This window comes from Marmota monax, unplaced genomic scaffold, assembly GCF_021218885.2.
Source record: "Marmota monax isolate L192 unplaced genomic scaffold, Marmota_monax_Labrador192_F-V1.1 WCK01_AAM20220418_F8-fsc00099, whole genome shotgun sequence".
Lineage (NCBI taxonomy): Eukaryota > Metazoa > Chordata > Mammalia > Rodentia > Sciuridae > Marmota > Marmota monax.
The window spans coordinates 6454285-6475248 of record NW_026692126.1 but is presented as its reverse complement, the minus strand read 5'-3'; the positions used below and the strand labels follow the sequence as shown (position 1 = coordinate 6475248).

The 20964-nt window shown below is 36.4% G+C and overlaps 1 protein-coding gene across 5 annotated transcripts in view; it reads right to left on the bottom strand.

Annotated features, from left to right (window-relative positions):
• Window positions 1-20918, bottom strand: part of Dennd1b (DENN domain containing 1B) — a 274353-nt gene extending 253435 nt beyond the window's left edge. For 2 of the 5 annotated variants that reach the window (XM_058586056.1, XM_058586068.1), the window contains exons 1-2: window positions 20750-20918; window positions 12050-12114 (exon numbers count right to left, since the gene is read on the bottom strand). In XM_058586056.1, coding sequence (XP_058442039.1) covers window positions 12050-12114; window positions 20750-20805 — 121 coding nt within the window. In that variant the 5' untranslated portion in view covers window positions 20806-20918. Of the gene's footprint in view, window positions 1-12049; window positions 12115-14469; window positions 14647-20749 lie in introns of those variants that run through there. The other 3 variants (XM_046464870.1, XM_046464878.1, XM_058586061.1) reach the window with 2 other exon arrangements.
• Window positions 20919-20964: the final 46 nt, after the last annotated feature.

The following is a 20964-nucleotide window of genomic DNA, read 5'->3' as shown; positions in this document are numbered from 1 at the left end:
GAACCCCACTATTATATATAACTATAATGCACTAATTTTTAAAACTTAGTTCTCAAGTCCTGTAATAATATACAAGTTTTAAAAGATAAAACACTATTTTCTAAAAACTAAATTAATTATCCATATTAACTACTTGCAAAATATTAAACAGAAAATGCTATTTTAATTTATTTAAAGGGAAAAATGACCAAGATCTTGAAAAAATTTCCTCCCAAAATTATACAACTTCCTCTTCCAAACATCATCCCAGATACATGGGAATCTTAAAAGGTTTTAAATTTTTTTAATAACTCACCATTTAAAACTCCATTCTAAACCACTTCTATGTCCATTTAAGAGAAACAATACTTTTAATGCATATATCCTGAAAAACCTAAAATCTAGAGGACAGCATAGTTGAAGAAAATGCGTTTCAGTGCATTAAAACACATCTGAACTCACTTGGATTTCATTACAACCAATGTTTTCTACATAAAGTTAATTTTAAGTATCTTATCAACATAATAAAGTCATCTAAATTTTACAACTACTCAGGTAACAAAGTTTTAAGACAGCTTAGCATTAATTAAATACTAAATACACCTTTATGTTAGTGAATTTCTGCTAACAAACCAAGACAAAATTATTTTTGAAATGACTAATTTCTAGAAGCAAATACATCTACAGAAGACCATCAGATGTACTAAACCGATAGCTACAGGCTTTTTTTTTTTTTCAGATTCAAGTGATAAATAAGAAGGAACTGAAAGAGGAAAAGGTTCTTTCTATCTGATCTTCACCAGTTCTGCCGAGCAAGTTACAGTTTGTGGTTAATCAACAGTTCTATTTTAAAAATCTTCTTTTAAATAAAGCACCCATTGCTTGTGAGGATTAAAAAAAAACCTGCAGTCTTTCAAGTCCTCTACATAAATTAAAAGAGTTAAGAAATCTTCAACAGATACTGGTACTACAGGACAATCTTTTTCTAATTTTGTTTTAATAGCAGAATATAATTTAGCAAGTAATCACTGAACACCATCCATATACAAGACACCTTTCCAAAGTCTGCACGAAATTCAGCCTCAAAAGCCTAAAACCTAAGGGACAGCATAATTCAGGAAAATGAATACCTAGTTCACAGCAGAATATAACTGCCACAAGACAAGCACCAAAAGGATTATTATTCAGCAACTTCTTTTTGTTATCTTTTACTTCTGTAGCTTCACTTTCACAAATTTCATTATTAATAATGTTAAAGAAGAAATTAATGATAATTATCAAACCTTCACTACCAATTAAGGAAACAAACAATTTCCTTTTACTTAAAAGCATCTTCATCAGTTCTTCAATAAATATTCACTAAGCACACACTATGAGTCAGACATTGTTTTATGTACTGAGTAAATAAAACTAACCCCAACAACTCCCTGCCAAGGCAGGTTACACTGTATAAGCAAGAATAATTCCTGATCTTCTTTAGATGTAAATATTTACAGCAAAAGCAATATATTCTTCACTCTTATTCACACTCAATATAAAGTAACACTCCAAATAACTTAGAGAAAGATAAGCACCTAACGCCCAATGGAGGGCTGACAAAACGTCCAATCTCTCCATCCATCACCTACCCCTGAGCTTCCCCACGCCACATTCACAGCCCAGCTAGATGCCCCCTTAGAAGAACTTCAGTGCTACAAACCATAGCCTTGTGCACTATTACAATCATTCAAGGCCCTTTTAAAGAATGCCACCTTCCTAATGAAGTTACCTGACATGACTGACACTCACATTCACCAAATGATGGGAAGGGATAAATGTTTCCCATGGAGTTTAGGCCCCTCTTCCCGTTATGTTTGGATGTCTACTAAGAATTGATAAAATATCACAACAACTCTAGTCAATCCTGGAATTTGTCAGGGATTTTCTAAAATCAGTAGTTTTCGAAAATTGCTGCCAAAGATCTTGTTACCATTAGAGAAAGTTCACTGTTTAAAATGAGGTACCACGGGGCTGGGGTTGTGGCTTAGTGATAGAGCACTCACCTAGCAGGTGTGAGGCTCTGGGTTCGATCCTCAGCACCACATAAAAATAAATAAATTATTATAAAGTATTGTGTCCAACTACAACTAAAAAAACAAATATTAAAAAAAAGAAAGAAATGAGGTACCAATGGATAAAAGCTCAGGCTGTAGTGTCACAGAAACAGGTTGAAATTCAGGTCTTACTTTCTAAAACTATGGAACTTAGGCAAACTGGTTAACCTTTCTGAGCGTCCAATTCCTTATCTTTATGAAAGGATAGCAGTCTCTACCTCCCCGGACTGCAGTAAATAGTTTTATTACTATTTCTGTAAAAACCTACCTGGAAGCCTAATCAAATGAAATAAACTGATAAATAAAGCTCTGTAATTATGATGTTACAGCTTTATTTCATTAAATAAGAATCTTAAACCAAAAAATCTTAATGAAATTCACTGAACAAATATTCTCATTAAATATACTTACATAATGATTAAAACCTTCAATCAAAAATTACAGAGTATCAACACAGAGGAAATAAAGAAGGTAAAATCTAACCAGGATTTTACAGTTAAAGCTACATTTCATCCTTAGTTTAGAGATCTTTCCATTAGAACAAACTACACCTTCTAAATTAATTTGAATTTACAAGGCCTTCTTTAAAATCAAAATGTTCCCGGGCTGGGGTTGTGGCTCAAAGAGCGCTCGCCTAGCACATGTGAGGCACTGGGTTCAAACCTCAGCACCACATATATAAATAAATAGATAGATATATAAATAAATAAATAAAATTAAAATGTTCCCTTGAGAGCTTTCTATCAGTTGCTTCACTTCACTGTGAGTTACTTTGATCAGATAAATACTAATACCCACCCACTTAAAGAAATTGTTATTTAAAGAGCTGAGAGATCATCTTATAACAAGTGTGCTTGGGGTGCAACAAGACTTTATGCAGCCACAGGGTAGCAGATGACAACAGAACCTACAGGGTAAGAGGGGTGCAGGAGCTGCAAAAGTCACAGAAGCAATAGGTACTTCAAGTTCCAAGGGAACTTCAAGTTCAATCATTCTACTTTCTTTTATAGAGTGTCCTAAGTGTTACTGCCATAACCCCTTAAATACAAACCTCTATAAGTCAACTGAGGAACACTCTTAGTACCCCATATACCAATGATTAACCTATCACACAAATGTGAACCATCACTTTCTATAGATAAAATTAAATTAGTATCTGAAGTAAATCAATTTACCTTTATACAAACTAAGAATCTAACAACCCAAAATAAATATTACAATTGGGAAATCATTCAACCTAACAATATAGGAATACCTGGATCTCAGGAGTTTCTCAAAAGTATCTTTAACCCTTTTTTGTTTGAAACATTCAAAAATTTGAAACATTCAAACAAACAAAAACTCTTCCAGCTTCAGGTGATGTCTCTCTATCATAAACTAAGAATCAAAAGTGGGAATCACTTTTGAATGTTAAATGTTAAAACTCATTTCCTTGGACCTCCCATGTTCTTGGATAGGCAGAATTAATACTGTAAAATGGCCATACTACCAAAGTACTATACAGATTTGATGTAATTCCCATTAAAATTCTAATGATGTTCTTCATAGAAATAGAAAAGGCAGTCATGAAATTCATTTGGAAAAATAAGATGCCTAGAATAGACAAAGTAAATCCTTAGCAAGAAAGGTAAAGCAGGAAGCATCACAATAATAGAACTTAAAATTATACTACAGAGTTATAGTAATAAAAATGGCATGGTATTGGCACAAAGATATAATTGAAGACTAATGGAACAGAATAGAAGACAGAAAGACATGCCCATATAATTTGCCTCATATTAGACAAAGGCACCATAAACATACATTGGAGGAAAGATAGCCTCTTCAACAAATGGGGCTGGCAAAACTGAAAAACCACATGTAGTAAATTGAAATTGAACCCCCATATCTCACCCTGCACAAAATTTAACTCACAGTGGATAAAGGACCTTGGCATTAGACCAGAGACCCTGCATATACTAGAAGAAAACATAGGCCCAACTCTCCATCATATTGACTCAGGAATAGACTTCCTCAATAAGACCTCTAAAGCACAAGAAATAAAATCAAGAATCATAAGTGGGATGATATCAAACTACAAAGCTTCTTTGTAGCAATGGAAACAATCAAGAACATGAAGAGAGAGCCTACAGAATGGGAGAAAATCTTTACCATCTCCACCTCAGATATAGCATTAATCTCCAGGATATATAAAAAACTCAAAAAACTTAACAACAAAAAGACAACTAACCCAATCAATAAATGGGCAAAGAAACTGAACAGGCACTTCACAGAAGAAAAAATACAAAAGGTCAAAAAAAATATGAAAATATGTTCAACATCTCTAGCAATTAGAAAAATGCAAACTAAAACTACATTGAGATTCCATCTCACTCCAGTCAGAATGGCAATTATCAAGAATACAAGTAACAATAAATGTTGGTGAGGATGTGGGAAAAAGGTTCACTCATACATTCCTGGTGGAACTGCAAATTGGTGCAGTCACTCTGGAAAGCAGTATGAAGATTCCGTAGAAAACTTGGAATGGAACCACCATTTGACCCAGTTATCCCACTCCTCGGCTTATACCCAAAGGACTTAAAATAAGAATACTACAGTGACACAGCCACATCAGTGTTTATAGCCTCTCAATTCACAATAGCCAAGCAATGGAACCAACCTATGTGCCCTTCACTAGATGAATGGATAAAGAAAATGTGGTACATATATACAATGGAATATTGCTCAGCCATTAAAAAAAGAATGAAATTATGGCATTTGTAGGTAAATGGATGGAAATGGAGAATATCATGCTAAGCAAAATATGCCAAATCCCAAAATCCAAAGGCCAAATGCTTATCAGTTTTATCTGATAAGCAGATGCTAATCCATAATAGGGGCAAGAGGGTAGGGAAGAATGAAGGAACTTTGGATTGTACAGAGGGGAAGGAAGTGGGCAGGAAGGGCGGTAGAAATGAGATGGACATTATTACCCTATATACATGGATGACTACACTACCAGTGAGACTACACCATGTACAGCCAGAGGAATGACACATTATGTATGATGTGTCAAAATGCATTCTACTGTCATGTGTAACTATTAGTACAATTTAAAAATAAAATTAAAAAAAGAAAATGTAGTACATATACACAATAGAGTATTACTCAGCTATAAAGAAGAATGAAATTATAGCATTTGCTGGTAAATGTATGGAACTGGAAAATATCATGCTAAGTAAAATAAGCCAGTCCCAAAAACAAAAGGTCAAATGTTCTCTCCCATAACAAGGGAGAATGAGGAAGGGAAGTACAGAAGTTCATTGATTAGACAAAGAGAAATAAAGGGAAGGGAATGGGGGTGGGAATAGGAAAGACAATGAAAAGAATCGGACAAAACTTTTCTAAGCTCATATATGAATACACAACAAGTATAACTCCACATCATGTTCAATCACAAGAATGGGATCAAAATTGTAATGGGTTGCACCCAAAAGAATTATTCTTTTGGAATTGATTAAAAATAATAGGGATTAAGTGTGATATTTTCATTGTTATCTAAAACAACTTCAACACCTACTCAAAGCACCCCAAAATACCTACTTAAAGCACCCCAGAATGCCTATTTCACATATATACACACATATACATACATATATATATATATATACATGCATATATAGATATGTATTTATATACACATACATACACATGTACATATATATATACATATATATGTGTATGTGTGTGTGTGTATGTGTCCTAAAATGCATATTTTAAAAGGTAAATTACTATCCTACAATGTGCAAGTCAAAAGTAAATACAGGAAGGGGGAAAAAGAAGGATATTATTTGAACATAAGAAAAATCTTGGGCTGGGGATGTGGCTCAAGCGGTAGCGCACTCGCCTGGCATGCGTGTGGCCCGGGTTCGAGCCTCAGCACCACATACAAACAAAGATGTTGTATCTGCCGAAAACTAAAAAATAAATATTAAAAAAAATTCTCTCTCTCTCTCTCTCTCTCTCTCTCTCTCTCTCTCTCTCTCTCTCTCTCTCTCCCAAAAAAAAAAAAAAGTATGTCAGGAACACATTATCCTGAAAGTCAAGAAAAGAAAGCTCCAAGAAGAAACCTGAATAAACTTGTTACACCGTGGCAACACAGTAGTGGCCAGACAGCAGTGGGCAAGCACACCACTGAAGAACACTGCATCAGAGGCCTGCAGCCTTTCACCTATAACAGTTGGAATCATTAACACACAAAGCCAAGGAGTCACTTTGATTAAAGCAGCAAAGGCAGAGAACATGTGAAACACAGAAGTGCCTGATGAGATAAGTTATAATCAATTATCAAGATAAAAACTTGGTAACATGCCTATCAAAGTAATAATGAACAAAAATTGAAAAGTGAAATCTGATTTGCTTTTTATATTTGAAGACAGCTATAAAAATACAGACAAGCTTAACTATTTTCTGCATGCAACAAAAATGGCATATTCCAATGATCTGCTTCTAAAAGAATCACATTAACTTGCATTAACTCAGTTCCTGCTGGGTGAGTATGAAAAAATAAAACAATTTTATTTTATTCAACAAACTAGGATATAAAGTTGTACTTCCAGTATGGGTTATCTATCTAATTTATCTTAGTACATCTAGATTAAGAATGACACAAAAAGAGTATCTTAATGAACACAAAGCTAGAGCAAAAATAATTATCGTGGTAACCACATTTTACTCACAGATATTTTCCAAGTTGGACAATAACAATCTCCTATACCATTTTACTGTATGTATAATTCACCAAGATTTTGTTTTCTAAATGCCAGGGTTGTTGGACTTAGGTATATGTTAATGTCCCTGATACTGTCATGCCAGCATACATCTAAGATCACATCTACAAACAGCTTCCATGAACTAATTTAATTAATTTAATCAGCATTTCAATAATTCAATGGCCATAAATAAACTAGGTCCAAGTTTTTTTCATTGTGTAAATATTCACTAAACATGTCTGATAACTGCAATAAGTTTTTTCTTAAGGATACAAATTAATATGTATATGTTAATATGGTCTATGAAGAGCTTATTTCAAGCAGGTAAATAGACATTTAGTCATATTATCTGTATGACCATATTTGCCTATATTAGACATTTCTATAAGAACACAATAAGTGCTAAAATATATGCAGAATTGAAAGGCTCTGAATTCTAGTATGAATGGTATCAGTAGGAGAAAACATTATTAAATGTCAAAGTGGGCTTAGAAATGCCTTTTTGTGCAGGCCACAAAAAATACTAAGTTAGGATTCTTTGACTTAATGGTCTGATTTAAGAAGAGTAAAAGGTCATTAAACTGCTAACATAAACCAGAGATTTTTAAAAAATGGATAATTTCATACCAGATTGAATAAGCTGATCAAAGTGGAAAGTCTGTTTATAAAAAGAGATTTATTCCTAAGGAAAATTATTCTAGGTAAAGAGGAAAGAAAGAAGAAAAAGATTTGCTATATATGTGCTTAAAATTACTAACAAATAAAATTCTAAAAAAAATTAAAGGACTAGGAGGTTAGTCTGCTGAGTTAAGGGTCTATAACCACATGAAAAAAACCTGGTAGTAGTTTAGGTGGAATTATATTGGATTCATTAATTTTAAAACACTATATTACTGTTTCAAAAAAATTACCTGCATCACATATAGCACATACTCTAATATTTCCTCCAATGATAAAACAGCCTATACTGAGATTGCATAAGGTCATTATGCAATACAACAGTGATTAAAGTACAGACTCTGCAACTAGTACTTTGGACAAGTTTCTTGATTTCCTTGTGCTTCAGTTTCTTCATCTGTGAAATAGAGATAAATATTTCTGGTCCCCTATGACTTGTGAAGCTTAAATAGACAATGTGTTTTTTAAAAAATCAGGACTGTGCCATCAGAAGAAGGACTTCACCATTGTTTGCTGCTTCTGTTGCTTGCAGCAAACTATCAACAGAATAAAAAAAGAGAAAACTACAGTCTCAAAGTCACTGCATAAAAGAAAAACCTTTAGAGGAGGCATGTCCTGTCTCTACTGAGGAAGGATTACTTTTCATTTCCCTGAAATCTTAAATTACTATAGGAAAAATGGAGGCAGAATAACAACAATAAGTTCTGTTATTAGAACTGAACAAAGGCCATCACTGCTGGCTGTACTTCCCTGTCTGATGGGAAATAGAGAAGAAAAAAGAGAAGAGGGAGGAGGGCAACTAGCTTGGAGATCTACCAGGATGATCTAAATTTCGGCACTTCACTCTGGAGAGTTACAAGTTACTAAGGTTATCTTGCGGGAAATGGCCATTAAAAGATGCCACAAGCAGTCCACCAATACCACCAGAAGCAATTCTACTAGCACACAGGAAGCATGATAGGAAACACTAGCAACCCCTCTCATGGTGATTTTTAAATTTGTGGGGCACTCCATATGAAGCTAAGTTACTCTTCAGTGTTCTAAAATTTGTTGTGGCTGCGCATGGTGGCTCACACCTGTAATCCCAGTGACTCAGGAGGCTGAGGTAGGAGGATAACAAGTTAAAAGCCAACCTCAGCAACTTAGTAAGGCCCTACATGATTTAGAGAGACCCTGTCCCAAAAAATTTAAAAAAAAAAAAGGGGCTGGGATGTGGCTCGGTAGTAAAGCACCCAGATCCAATCCCTGGGCACTAATTAATTAATTAATTTTTAAAATGTGTTGTGCTCAGAACAATCAATGTAATGCCTCTGAAGCAAATCCAAATAGCAACAGACCATGTCAAGATCACTATTGTACCACAGTTGGCTATGTCAAGTTATGTTTGAACAACTCATACTGTTTCAAACTACTAACTAAAACTTAATAATAACTATCTCTAAAGATACTTATAACCTAAGTTACTCAGGAAAAATGAGAGAAATTAAAACTTCCCTATTTAAATAATGAATAAGAGAAGCATACCAAATACCTTAACACAAACAGTAAAGAGCATTTCAATCTTTCGATAATCAAGTCTACCCTGAACCTATTTTCTATTTGATCAAGTAGTCATCAAAAAAAAAGCAATGTTCTGAGAAACCTTTTACCAAGAATATTTTAATTGGTTTCCCAACACCTTCTCCTTGCCAACTATTCAGTAAATAAATCATGGTTGTCTTGCCACAGCCCTCCACCTGCTCTGCCAATGGTACACTGGAAATGGTGATGCCCAAGATAACTCAGGCCACTGAGATCCAACAAGAGGTTTTCTGGGGTATTTTAGGAAAGAAACTTTTGAATCTAAAGAGAGAGCCATAAAAAGCCATAAAAATCCCTACAGACATAAACAGGAGAGGAGACTTCCAACATCTACTGATGGTCATCTTATAGTCACAAGAATCTAAGCCTTCTGTGGGTGGAAGAGCTGGGAAGTGGAAAGAACCTGGATCACTCACGACCTATTGGGTTTCCTCTTTATATGAACTCTGAAGTTTCTTTAGTATTCAAACCAGTTTTATATTGGTAGCCCAAAGCATCCAAATTTACACATTTTGTTTTCCACTTCAACTACCATGTAAAAATTTCACCCATGCTTGTCTACATGTTAGCAAAAAAAAAAAAAAAAGTACTCCACTGTGGTGAGCCGCTTCTGCCGTTTCTGCAGATTATGGTCGCCATTACAAGATGACGCTGGCTCCGCTGTGGTCTGTGACAAACAACTCCTTATCTGGGAAAGTTGGCACATGATTTTTCACCACCCTGTGAGAAAGCTCCACGCGGCAGCTTTGCATTGGGGCTTGGGATGCTTGATTAAGGCTGGGAGGGGCATCCAAGAGAGAGAAGAAGAAATATCAAGGGCCTGAATAAACTGCTGAAAGAAGATTCCTGAGTTGCGTCTTCCTTGCGGGCAAGGGGTCGCGACACTCCACTTCAAATAAGTTAGTATACATTTCAGAGTCATATTAAAAAGAGCTTATGGACAGTGAAATAGTCCAATAATTTAAAAAATAATTTCAATACATTTTCCCTTCTTATTTATCAATAAAGGAAAAATTTGAAAAATTATTATAAAACATCAAACTTTCAATTTGACATAAAATTTATCTTTTAGAGCCCTCTTAGTTAGAGATATCATTACATTTTAGGGCACAAAAGTGATAACTTTTTAGACCCTAAGATATTCATTTTGTTCATACTATTTAGATCAAAATCAAAAAAGAAAGACTAATGCTCTTTACAATTAGTTTAGCTTTTTTAAAAAAATCTTCAGAATTTTTTGCTCCAAACAGCCATATAAAATGCATTAACTATAACCTACAGAAAAACCAAATTGTTTACTTTATCCATTATAATATTTCAATTTCACCAAATTGGGTAGACTATTCAAATACAAATGAAGGTATTTTTAAGAAGCAGTGATTTAGATAATAACAACAGCAAAAAAAAAAAAAAAAAAAGAAGAAGAAGGCAATTTAAAAAGGTTGGAAGTACAAGATACATATTGGAATAACTAGCTCATGCTAAGTGACAAAGGGCAAAGTGAAGAAGGAGGGAGCAAATCACTCAAAATCTTTATAGCAGGTCACAATCTCTGTGACACATGAATAGATCAGTTGTTATATAAGGCAGATTCATCCTTTCATCAAGACCACTTTAGAAGTTTTAAATCATGCATTCAAAACACAGACATTCCATGTTTTCCAAATGAATTTAGGCTATTTTACAAACACTTCAGGTAAGCATTACTTCATACACTGGGGTAATAGTATGGTAGGTATTTGCAAGATTAACTAATACCATAAATACAGTATAAATTTAAATCAGAGCTTAAAAAATTATTTATCTATTCCACATAACATGTCTATTCTGTAAAGAGGATTTGGTTGGGCCTGAAAGAATGCAAACGGACAAACTACAATATATAGGATAAAAAAAGATTACCTTTTTAATCCAAAAAGGCTCTTTGCAACCTTAGAATCACTCCTTACCAGTAGACACACCTGATCACAGCTATAATTCAAACAGGCCAGAAGATCAGCAGGCAGAGCTGGTAGAGCCAGGAATGTGGTAACTTACTACCTAAAATTAGCCATGCCCATTTCACCACAATTGGGTTGGGCTCCTCTATTTTAAGGTGTGCAGTTCCAAATTACTTAAAAGTATGTAATTGCTGGCTAGTCTCTAGAACTAAGAATGTCAGCAGACTTTACACCAAGGCTTTAGATGGCCAGCTAGTCTCCACAAAACCCCACAGAATGCTAGCTATCTAGGGTCTAAGAACACAGCAAATAAAGTTAAATGTTGAATATATCCATGAAGATGTACCATGTATGGACTAGAAAGAACTAAATGAGAAAAGATACTTCTTATCCTTTTCTGCTTCTCTTTCCCCCACAAACACATACATTATAACAAAAGTGGTAGAAAAACTGACAAAAGTCATAGTACTAAAATATCCTGTCTTTTCAGGAAACTGTACAGACTGTTAGCTGAAACCCTTCCAAATAATGTTACATTGTTGTTACCTCCCTCTGAAAATGTCATGTTACTGGAGTAAATCAATAGTAGGGGCTACTCAGTCTGTATTTCACATTCTAGAAACATTACCAGGAAACTGGTGAAGGTCCCATAAGTATTAGCAAGAGAATATGCACTAAACATTTTAAAAATGGAGCTAAATTTTCAAACAAATGAAAGAAAATGAAAAGACATACTCTTTCACCATTATGAAAAATGATTTTATCAACAAATGATAAAAATACATTGTAAGTTATACAGGCTTAACACATGCTTGAAATTCAAGCTGTACGATAAAACTCCTGATTTCTCCAAACCCACCATAAAGACCTAGTATCTATTTTATTACTAGCAACTTGAGACATTTGATGCAGAATTCACGTGTAGTATTATTTACTTTCCTGATACTATCATGCTCCAGCAGTCCATGATGTTAACCCTTGTTTTGACAAATGCAATCAAATATTTTAAGAATTAGAACACACATACCTTCATTTTCTGAGGCATGGCATTTCACCTTCAATACCAAGTCAAAGGTTCTTTCTGGATTTTCCCTAAAAGAAAAAGAACTTTGTTATATTTATTTCCTAATACAAACAAACATCTGTATAAAGCTGTGTGTGTGTGTGTGTGTGTGTGTGTGTGTGTTGCTTTTTATCTTTTTAGGGGATAGGGATGAAGTGCTGTGGCTCAAATCCAGGGCCTTATGCATGCTATGCAAGCACTTACCACTGAGCTATACCCACATCCCCTATATTTTCTTAATTCTAAAACTAATCTTGTTCTTGTCTCAATATGCTTTTTGTAAGTACATAACTATAACAAGCACAGCAAAAATAACACTATCAGTTAGCAACTTAAGAGAGACTTGAGGCAAAGAGTTTAACCTCAAAGACTGTTTTCTTACCTATAGTCTTGTCCACATCACAGAACTGTGAGAACTATAAATCAGATAATATATGTGCAAGTACCTTATAAAGGTATACTGCTGTATAAATGCAAAGCATTGCTTTAATCCTACTGAATCAAAATTGGAAAGCCACTGCATTCCTAAGTGCCTTTAAACCCTGCCACACCTTAACATAGGTTATCAGGCCTTTTTCAAAGGACTTGCAATGACTACCTGGTTCCACTTGCCATTGTCATGTAATATTTATAATGCTCTATAAATGTGGTACTTTGCATATGCTCCTCTTTTTTTTAATATTTATTTATTTATTTTAGTTATGGTGGACACAACATCTTTGTTTGTATGTGGTGCTGAGGATCGAACCAGGGCCGCACGCATACCAGGCGAGCGCGCTACCGCTTGAGCCACATCCCCAGCCCCCATATGCTCTTCTTGAGATGTACTTACTGTACTTAAACATGTTTATGGTAGCAAACTATTCACACACTCCAAAGCTAACAAAAAAGATCTGCTTTATATGTATTATCTTTGGGGAAAATGAATATCTACCTCCACATTAGATTTTTCCCTACAGGAACAGTAAGGTTGCTTTGATTCATTCAGAATTTATTGACATTTTTACTAACTTCTCACACATTTAGCCTATTGGTTAAATTTCAAAAACAGTGAAGTGAAATTTATTAAGCCACTTTTCTCTCCCAAAACACTGGTTTTAATCTCTCTTTCCATCACAATCACAAGATTGTGACACCACAATGCCAAAATGCTAATACCCATAATTCAGGTACCCCTGCCAAGACCTTAGTGTCTTTGTACATTTGCAATTTTTAATATGTATTTCCTTCAAGAAATTAATGCCAGCTCTCACTTTTAAATAAATTGTTCATTTAAAAAATCTTTACATGTATCTAGATTCATAGGAAGTGACAAACTCTATAAATCAATTTGCAAATATACATTTTCTTGGCTTTCCCACTATTAGCTTGTTTCAATGAAAATAATGCACACTCAGGTAATTTCCTTCTTATAATAGGTCAAAAAGTATCCTCCTTTTTTTACTCACCCTACTCACTTTGGTGTCAAACACTGAAGAAAATAATTTTAAATTACATAGTTTCCCTATTTTTCTAGTATTATTTAGAATCTCTCTTAGGTATAAAAGTTAAATATTGATTCAGTTACACTCTGTGACATTTAAAAGGCCTTCTGCAATTATACAAATATATGTGATATTTATTATTGTAATTTGAGGGAAGAGTTTGAAGGGAGGGAAGTTAAAGGCGGAATGCTTTCCAAAGTTAGTTTCAGGAGAAAAATAAAGAACTCATGCCTCTAAGATACCTAAAAGAAAAATCACCATCGTTATTCAAATTGCTTTTTACTTAATCTGCTGAAGTAAGACAGCCACTGATGAATACTTTGACACAGGCATACCCTTTGCCAGCACCACACACCACACAATGTCTCCAATAAACAAGCCTCAGGGACCCGTTTAATTTTCTAAGAAACAGCAAAAGGAAACATCCAAGTCAGAACTGAGAAAAAAAAAAAAAAACAGCTTACAAAAACGGTTATCTTAATGCTAGAAGAGCACTTTAAATAATAACCGCTTAACCTCAACGCTGCTCCCTCCCGGCCACCTCGCACCACCCAGACGCGTCGAGTCTGACACCCGCGGGAGGAGGAGAAGCCCACGACGGGGGGTGTCGGCGCGGCCGGGCTGTCTGGCCACCCCGTGGTGCGGGCGTCGGCGCGGCCCCGGCGGCCGGGGGGCAGCCGCGGACCCCGCCCGACGCGACGCGGGCCGGCAGGCTTTGCGGCCTAGAGCCGTCCCGCCCGCGGCGGGGTCTCGGGGCCCGGCCGCGCCCCCGCCTGCGCCGCCCCCTCCGACCCCGCGGGAGCCGGCCGGGCGGGGCTGAGGCAGCCGCGCGGGCCAGGATTCGAGCCGGGAGGGGCCGCCGAGGGACGCCCACCCCGCGCGCCCCGGGTCCCCACTCACTTGGTCCTGCACTCCATGGTTACATGTCGCTGCGGGGCTGTCCGTCCCGACCCGCAGCCGGCCTGGAAGCCAGCTGCCCTCCACTCGAGGGTCGCGCCGCTCCCGCCTCCGCCGGCCGCCCCACCGCCAAGGAGGCTACTCACAGCGGCGGTGGCGGCGGGCCCATGTCGCGGCGCCCCGGAGCTACCCCGCCTCCCACCCCACCCCCAGAGCCTTTCTGTGACAGCAGCAGCGGCGTGGCCGCCGCCCCCGTCTCCGCAGGCCGCCGCCCCCGCCGCCACCAAAGCAGGGGCCTCTTAGTTCCTGCGACCGAGGCCGCCCACAGCGACTCCTGCACCTTCTACCAACCAGGAAGTCGCCGGGAGCGGGGGAAGGGGCGCACGGGGACGCGCCCGGCAGCTTCACCTGGGCCGCGCGGCCCCAGGGCGGGAGCCTGCAGAGGACGCCTGAGCCGGGATCCCGGCGCCCCAGGCGGCCAGCGGGGAGAGAGGGGGTGCAGGCGCCTGCTCACATACCGTTTTGCAACCGAGCCAGAATGCAAGGTGCCTCCTGTGTCCTCAGCACTGGACCAACCGCCTTCCTTTCTGGGTCCAGTCCAGCTCCGAGTGTCCAGATTATAGCCTCCCTACCAGTGAAGTACCTGAAAAGGTTCCTCGACTTGTGTAGCATTTACAACATCAAGTGCACACGGAATTGGGTTCCCTTGGTTTCAGACTGCAAATTCAGAGCTCAAGTTGATGCTCCTGGCTTTTGCCTCACTCCAGCTGTGGCCTGGTTACTTACTGCTCTGGGAAATCCAGAGCTGCCCCCTCCTGCTTCAGGAATGTTCAGACATGTGCACCTGCTAAATAACCCTGTCAAGTGGCAAAACGATAGTGCTCCACTTGTCGGCACAGGTGGGAAACAGACATTCCTAAGCCAGGAACTGCAGCACAACCAAGGACTAACTTTAGTACACGTTCATGTAGTGGCAGGCCTCAAGGACCATCAGTGTAGGGGAGCACTGAGGAGGATCCACTTAAGTATGAGGATAGGAGGGGCTAACTTACAGGGCACCAAAGAACTAGAAAGCAGGTTATAAACATTGAATCAGTATTTGCTATACTCTTACAGTTAAATTTATCCATGAAGATACTGGGGCCAGCATAAGCAGTGGGTAATGGCAATATTAGAATTCAGACCCAGGGCTATCTGATGCTATTTACTTTTACTTATTAAAACATCTTCCTCTGCCTTGCTGCCTCATATTCTACCAGAAGAGATATAGAAAAAGTCTTATGATGAACTTTCAAAATTGACCCAGGCTGGAGGGTACCACGTCTTCCGGGGAAGCCTCCCAGCAAACACAGGACATGTGGCTACACTGATGGTCATCCAAATGTGTGTTACTTCAGTCTGTTTTCATGCAGGAGGTAATCCAATGTGGTATGAATATAGAGTGTCATGAGATATAAAAGTCAGACAAGGTCTTGGAAATTAGGGAACTTAGAATCAAAAAAGCTAAGGTTAAACTCAAAGATCTGAAACTTTCTTGCCAAAGTTATTATTACTTGGTCAACAAAACAAGACATTACACAGCTATGGCCTCTTAATCAAAAATGAAGCTAAAACATAACTGAAATTTTTTTGAAGTTTCATTTTGGCATAATGTGTTGTCATAACTTGACTTGGGGTAAGACATTTAACTTCAGTTTCTCAGTTCCTACATTTATAAAATGGGAATTATAGTAATGCCACATGAACAGAGTAATGTTCAAGTTTTAAAGTTCTATAAATTTGTGTGATCTTTTAAAAAATTATTCTGTGAATTTCAGTTGTATAATTAAGCCAACTACACCACATAAATTTGTTTTTCCCAAATTTAGTTTTTTCTACCTAAGACATTAGCATACTCCAAGACTTGAAATAAATTCTGTAAACTAAAAACCACTTCTGCTCCAAGTGTAATGAATTTTTTGAACTTCTCCTTTCACTATAATTAATTCTTCTCCAAAGCAAAAAAAGAAAAAAAAAGGAAAGAAAAAAACCCTACCTGGGATGCCTACATCATGAGAAAGTACAATTGTTTTCTCCATCCATTTTTGGTATTTTAAGTGACAGTTATGGCCCTGCATAATATGCAGTGTTGTTTATTCTATTTACCTTGTATGTGTAGAGAAAAAAAAAACACTCCAAAGTGAATGTTTTTAAACCACCTTTTAGGTATCTGTAATGAAGAGTTCTATTTATTCTGAGATTATCAAGGTAAAAGAGAAACAGATGGACATGATTTACATACATAATTTACTAAAAACTACTGGAGAAGAATTTAATACTCACTTATCTTGGTAATATGATTATTGAAACCGGTGGTATAATCTTAGTGACACTTCATGTAGAACTTCCCCTATGACTGATAGAGAAGTGTACAAAGGGCAGACTTTCAAATTGGTATTAGACCTTCCAAAATCATATTTCAGCAGAATTTCCTTATTGACATTTGATGTTAACATTTTCAAAGACCACAGTCTGCCCAATATTAATGTTTTTAAATGTTTTCAGAGTTATTTTAAATGTTTTGTGTAGGTTTATAAAGTATATTCTGGGGTTGGAATTGTAGCTCAATGGTAGAGTGCTTGCTTAGCATATGAAATGTCCTAAGTTCCATCCTTGGCCCCTCAGGAAAAATTAAAAAATAAAAAGAATATATATTCTGCAGCCCTTGGGTACAGTATTCTAACAATATGTATCAAGGATAGTGAGTGTGTTTTGACATTTTCTATTACTGAATTTCCATGTGCTTGACACGTTCAATTAATGGGAGGGGTGAGTCCTAATACATTGGTGGATTCATCTATTTCACCTTATAGTCCTGGCAAATATTTCTATTTGTTTGTTTCATATAGTTTGCAGTTATACATGCCAATTTATAATTATTATATCTACCAGGTAAATGAAACCTTTCATCATTATGTGGTGAATTTCTTTTGCCTTAAATGCTAAGCAGTTTTCTTCTGAGTAGTATTTGTCTGGTATAAGTGTATCTCTTTTCATTCTTTTACATTTGAACTTTTTAATCATTGTGTTTTTAATCTGCCTAATAAATTTTACTTTCTAAATAGTCTAATTAGATCCAGCTTTTAAATCATTTGCACCTATTATAATTTCTGATAAATATGAGCTTATTTTTGCCTTTTAATGTTGTGCTTCCTGTCAGTGTCTCCTGATTTGTTTTCCTCCTTCATCTTCTTTAGGATTGATTGTGGTTTTTTATGCTTTTGTTTCAACACTCACACATCAACCTTCAAGTTTGAAAGCTTTGTACTTTCTATGCATTTAGCTGACAGTTTATAACATCTAACAGGCAGATTCTAACTGATTAAATTCAGAGTTCACTGATAGACCCAATTTCTCCAAAACAACACAAGAATCTTTAAAAGCCCATCCAAAACTACAGTATGTAATTAATATTTATAACATATTTAATTTTGAGACAGGACCTTGAACTTGCAATCTTCCTGCCTCAGCCTCCCAAATAACTGGGATCACAGACATGTGCCACTAGGCCCAGTGAATGTTGTTTTATACAGTCAATGTTTGTTCAGATTAATCCAGAACTTTACCACTCATTTTGTTCTTTTTTCCTATTTTTCCCTTAGATCTCCCATCTAGGATCACTTTACATTTGCCTAAATTATATGATGTAAGTGCTGGTATATCCCCTCATTTTTTGTTTGGGAATGTATTTTACCCTTATTCTTTAAAAAAAATCACACTATCTTCTAGCTTCCTTAGTTACAATTTGAATTTTGAAAAATAATCTTGAAATGTAATCCATCTTTTCTCTCTAGCTACATTTAGAATTTTCTCCTTGTCTTTAGTTTACAATAGTTTTACTCAATAAGAGTAAATCTAGGTACAGATTTTTTTAAATCCATCTTTCTTGCTATCCTTGGACTTTTTGACTCTAGAGTTGGTGACTTCATCAGTTCTCAAACATTCTGAACCCCACTTTTTCTCTCCTTTCTTTCTAGGCTGCTGATAGCACATGTATTCTCATTCTACACTCCATATCTCTGAACATCTCTTTCATAGTATCTTTCTCTTTATCTCTCTGGGCTGCATTCTGGATAATTTCACAAATGTCTTCCTATTCATTGATTCTTCAGTTTTGTCTCATCTTCTGCTAACATCATCTTTTTAGTTTCTAATGTATATTACTTTTATTTCTAAAGTTATGTTTGGTTATTTTTAAAATTTTTCTTTCTCTGAACACATATCTTAAAGCCTCTTCTAAATTTCTTAAATTACATTTCATATATACACTTTAAATTCTGTTTCCGAATACTCTAATATCTGAAGCATTATGGATCTGATTCTTCTGATTTTTGTTCATGCTGGTTCTTACTTATGGTCCATTATTTTCTTATGTATATGGTGATTTTTTTAGTTATCTGATCCTTAGAGCTTTATGCATGGAAATTTAGTGAGTTTTGAAATGATATGTTCTCTGGAGAAAACTGCTGATAGATGCCTGGAGGCACCAGCAGTTCAGGACCATTTCATACTAAATTCTCAGCTTGAAAATTTTTAGACCACCCATATGAGATCTGGCTTATAGCTATGAATCCTCCAGGAAGCTTTTTTCTCCTTAACTCTGTTTCGGTGTTTGAAATAATTGATTTTCCTTAAATCCCTCTGGGGTGTCTGCTTTATGAGGAGTATCCTATTGGATTCCCATATTAGGAAAGGCCTCAAGCCTCATGTGGCCATGACAACAGATGCTCAAATTCATCCAGTTCTGAGTTTCACTCCCCCACCCCCAACTCTTTCTTTACCTGACTGCCTGCTCTTGAATACATCTAAAATATTTTTTAGGGCTGGTAGTCTAGCTCACTGGTAGAGCATGTGCTTAACATGTATAAAGCCCTGTGTTCAATTCGTAGAAGAAAGAAAGAAAGAAAGAAGGAAGGAAGGAAGGAAGGAAGGAAGGAAGGAAGGAAGGAAGGAAGGAAGGGAAGGTAGGTAAATAAAAAACTTTTAAATAATTTTTTTAAAAATTTATATTCTGGATTTCTAGTTGATTTTAATGGAAGTCTTGACTAAATTATTGTAATTGCATAGTTTTGACTATAGTGTCATATAAAATAAATTAATACCAACTTTTTAGTGGACCTAATATTCCCACCTTCCTTAAGCCATACCCAAATAGTCCTTTACTTTTACATCCTTATATATTAATGGTGTAGAAAAATCCAGTTCAGGGACTTCAGTGAGCCAACTGCCCTGTTTCCTGATATGCTGTGATAACCACACGGGTAAGCCCTGGCGCCCCAACCTCCTGCTACTTATCCATATACAAATGTGCCTTAAATTAAAATGATAGTTACGATACCCAGAAGTACCAGGAGAGGACAGCTTCTTTCCCATTGGAGTATGAAAAGAAAAACACAGTTGTAAACTCTAGAATTACCATTTTTAAAATAATTTGATTAATAATGCTTTAGATTCAATATAACTTAACTAGACTCAAGTGGGCTGTGAGCCTCACCAATTTATATCAAACTTTTGAGTTTCAAATAATTAATTTATAAATAAGCTTTTAGATATATCCCTCCCATTAACTGTAGTCAGTATGTATCCAAGTCAGGCATTCTGTAGAACCTAACTCTGCACAGCTTCTTATTATTGTTCTTTGGTTAAACTTATTAATACTATCATCATCTTTATTAATTAAGAAAGAAAAATCTTTATATAGGGTTTTAACAAGCCAAATTTCTTGAAGAAAATTATCTTAAAAACATTTTATCAACACCTGACTTTTTTAATATCAACTGAGACAATGTTGTTAAGGAAAACACTCTTCTATTGTTTTGTTTTGTTTTGTTTTGTTACCCTCAGCAGCAATACTGTGAATTTGAATCTGAAGTTAAAATCTCCTTCAGCAGCACATAAGAGAGAAGGTAAAAGAAAGGATTTAGGCCTGAAAGTACACCTTTCTGACTTGCTTTCACACCTCACAGCTTATAAAGTTAGCATCCTGTATTGATTTAAAAGTCATCTTCATTAAAATATTGTATTACATTTTGGAGCCAAAGGGCTTATATAAATTTTGATATCTTTATTACCAAATCTGAATATACCCAAATAATTTTAAAATTCAAGTGGAAATTATGATATGTATTTATTTATAAACTTAAGTAGAAAGATAGTAAAATTCTCAAAAATAATACAGCAAAACATATTTCCCTTCCCCCTTGTTCAGGTAATTTGCCCAGAGTTGTAGAATAAATGCTCCTACCTCTGACCAGCTTCTGCTAGTTCACCCTTATCTTCTTTCCTTAGTCTGTCAGACATTGGAAAACTTAAAAGTTCTTGGAGTTACCAGCAAAGAATATATGAAGCAGAGTATGTCCAATAGATTGTGATAAGAGGAGTCAAATTTTCTTCAGGGACTCCAAAAAATCTTACTTGGGCTTCAAGAAACAGAGCAGTGTTTGTGTGACCTGGTGGCAC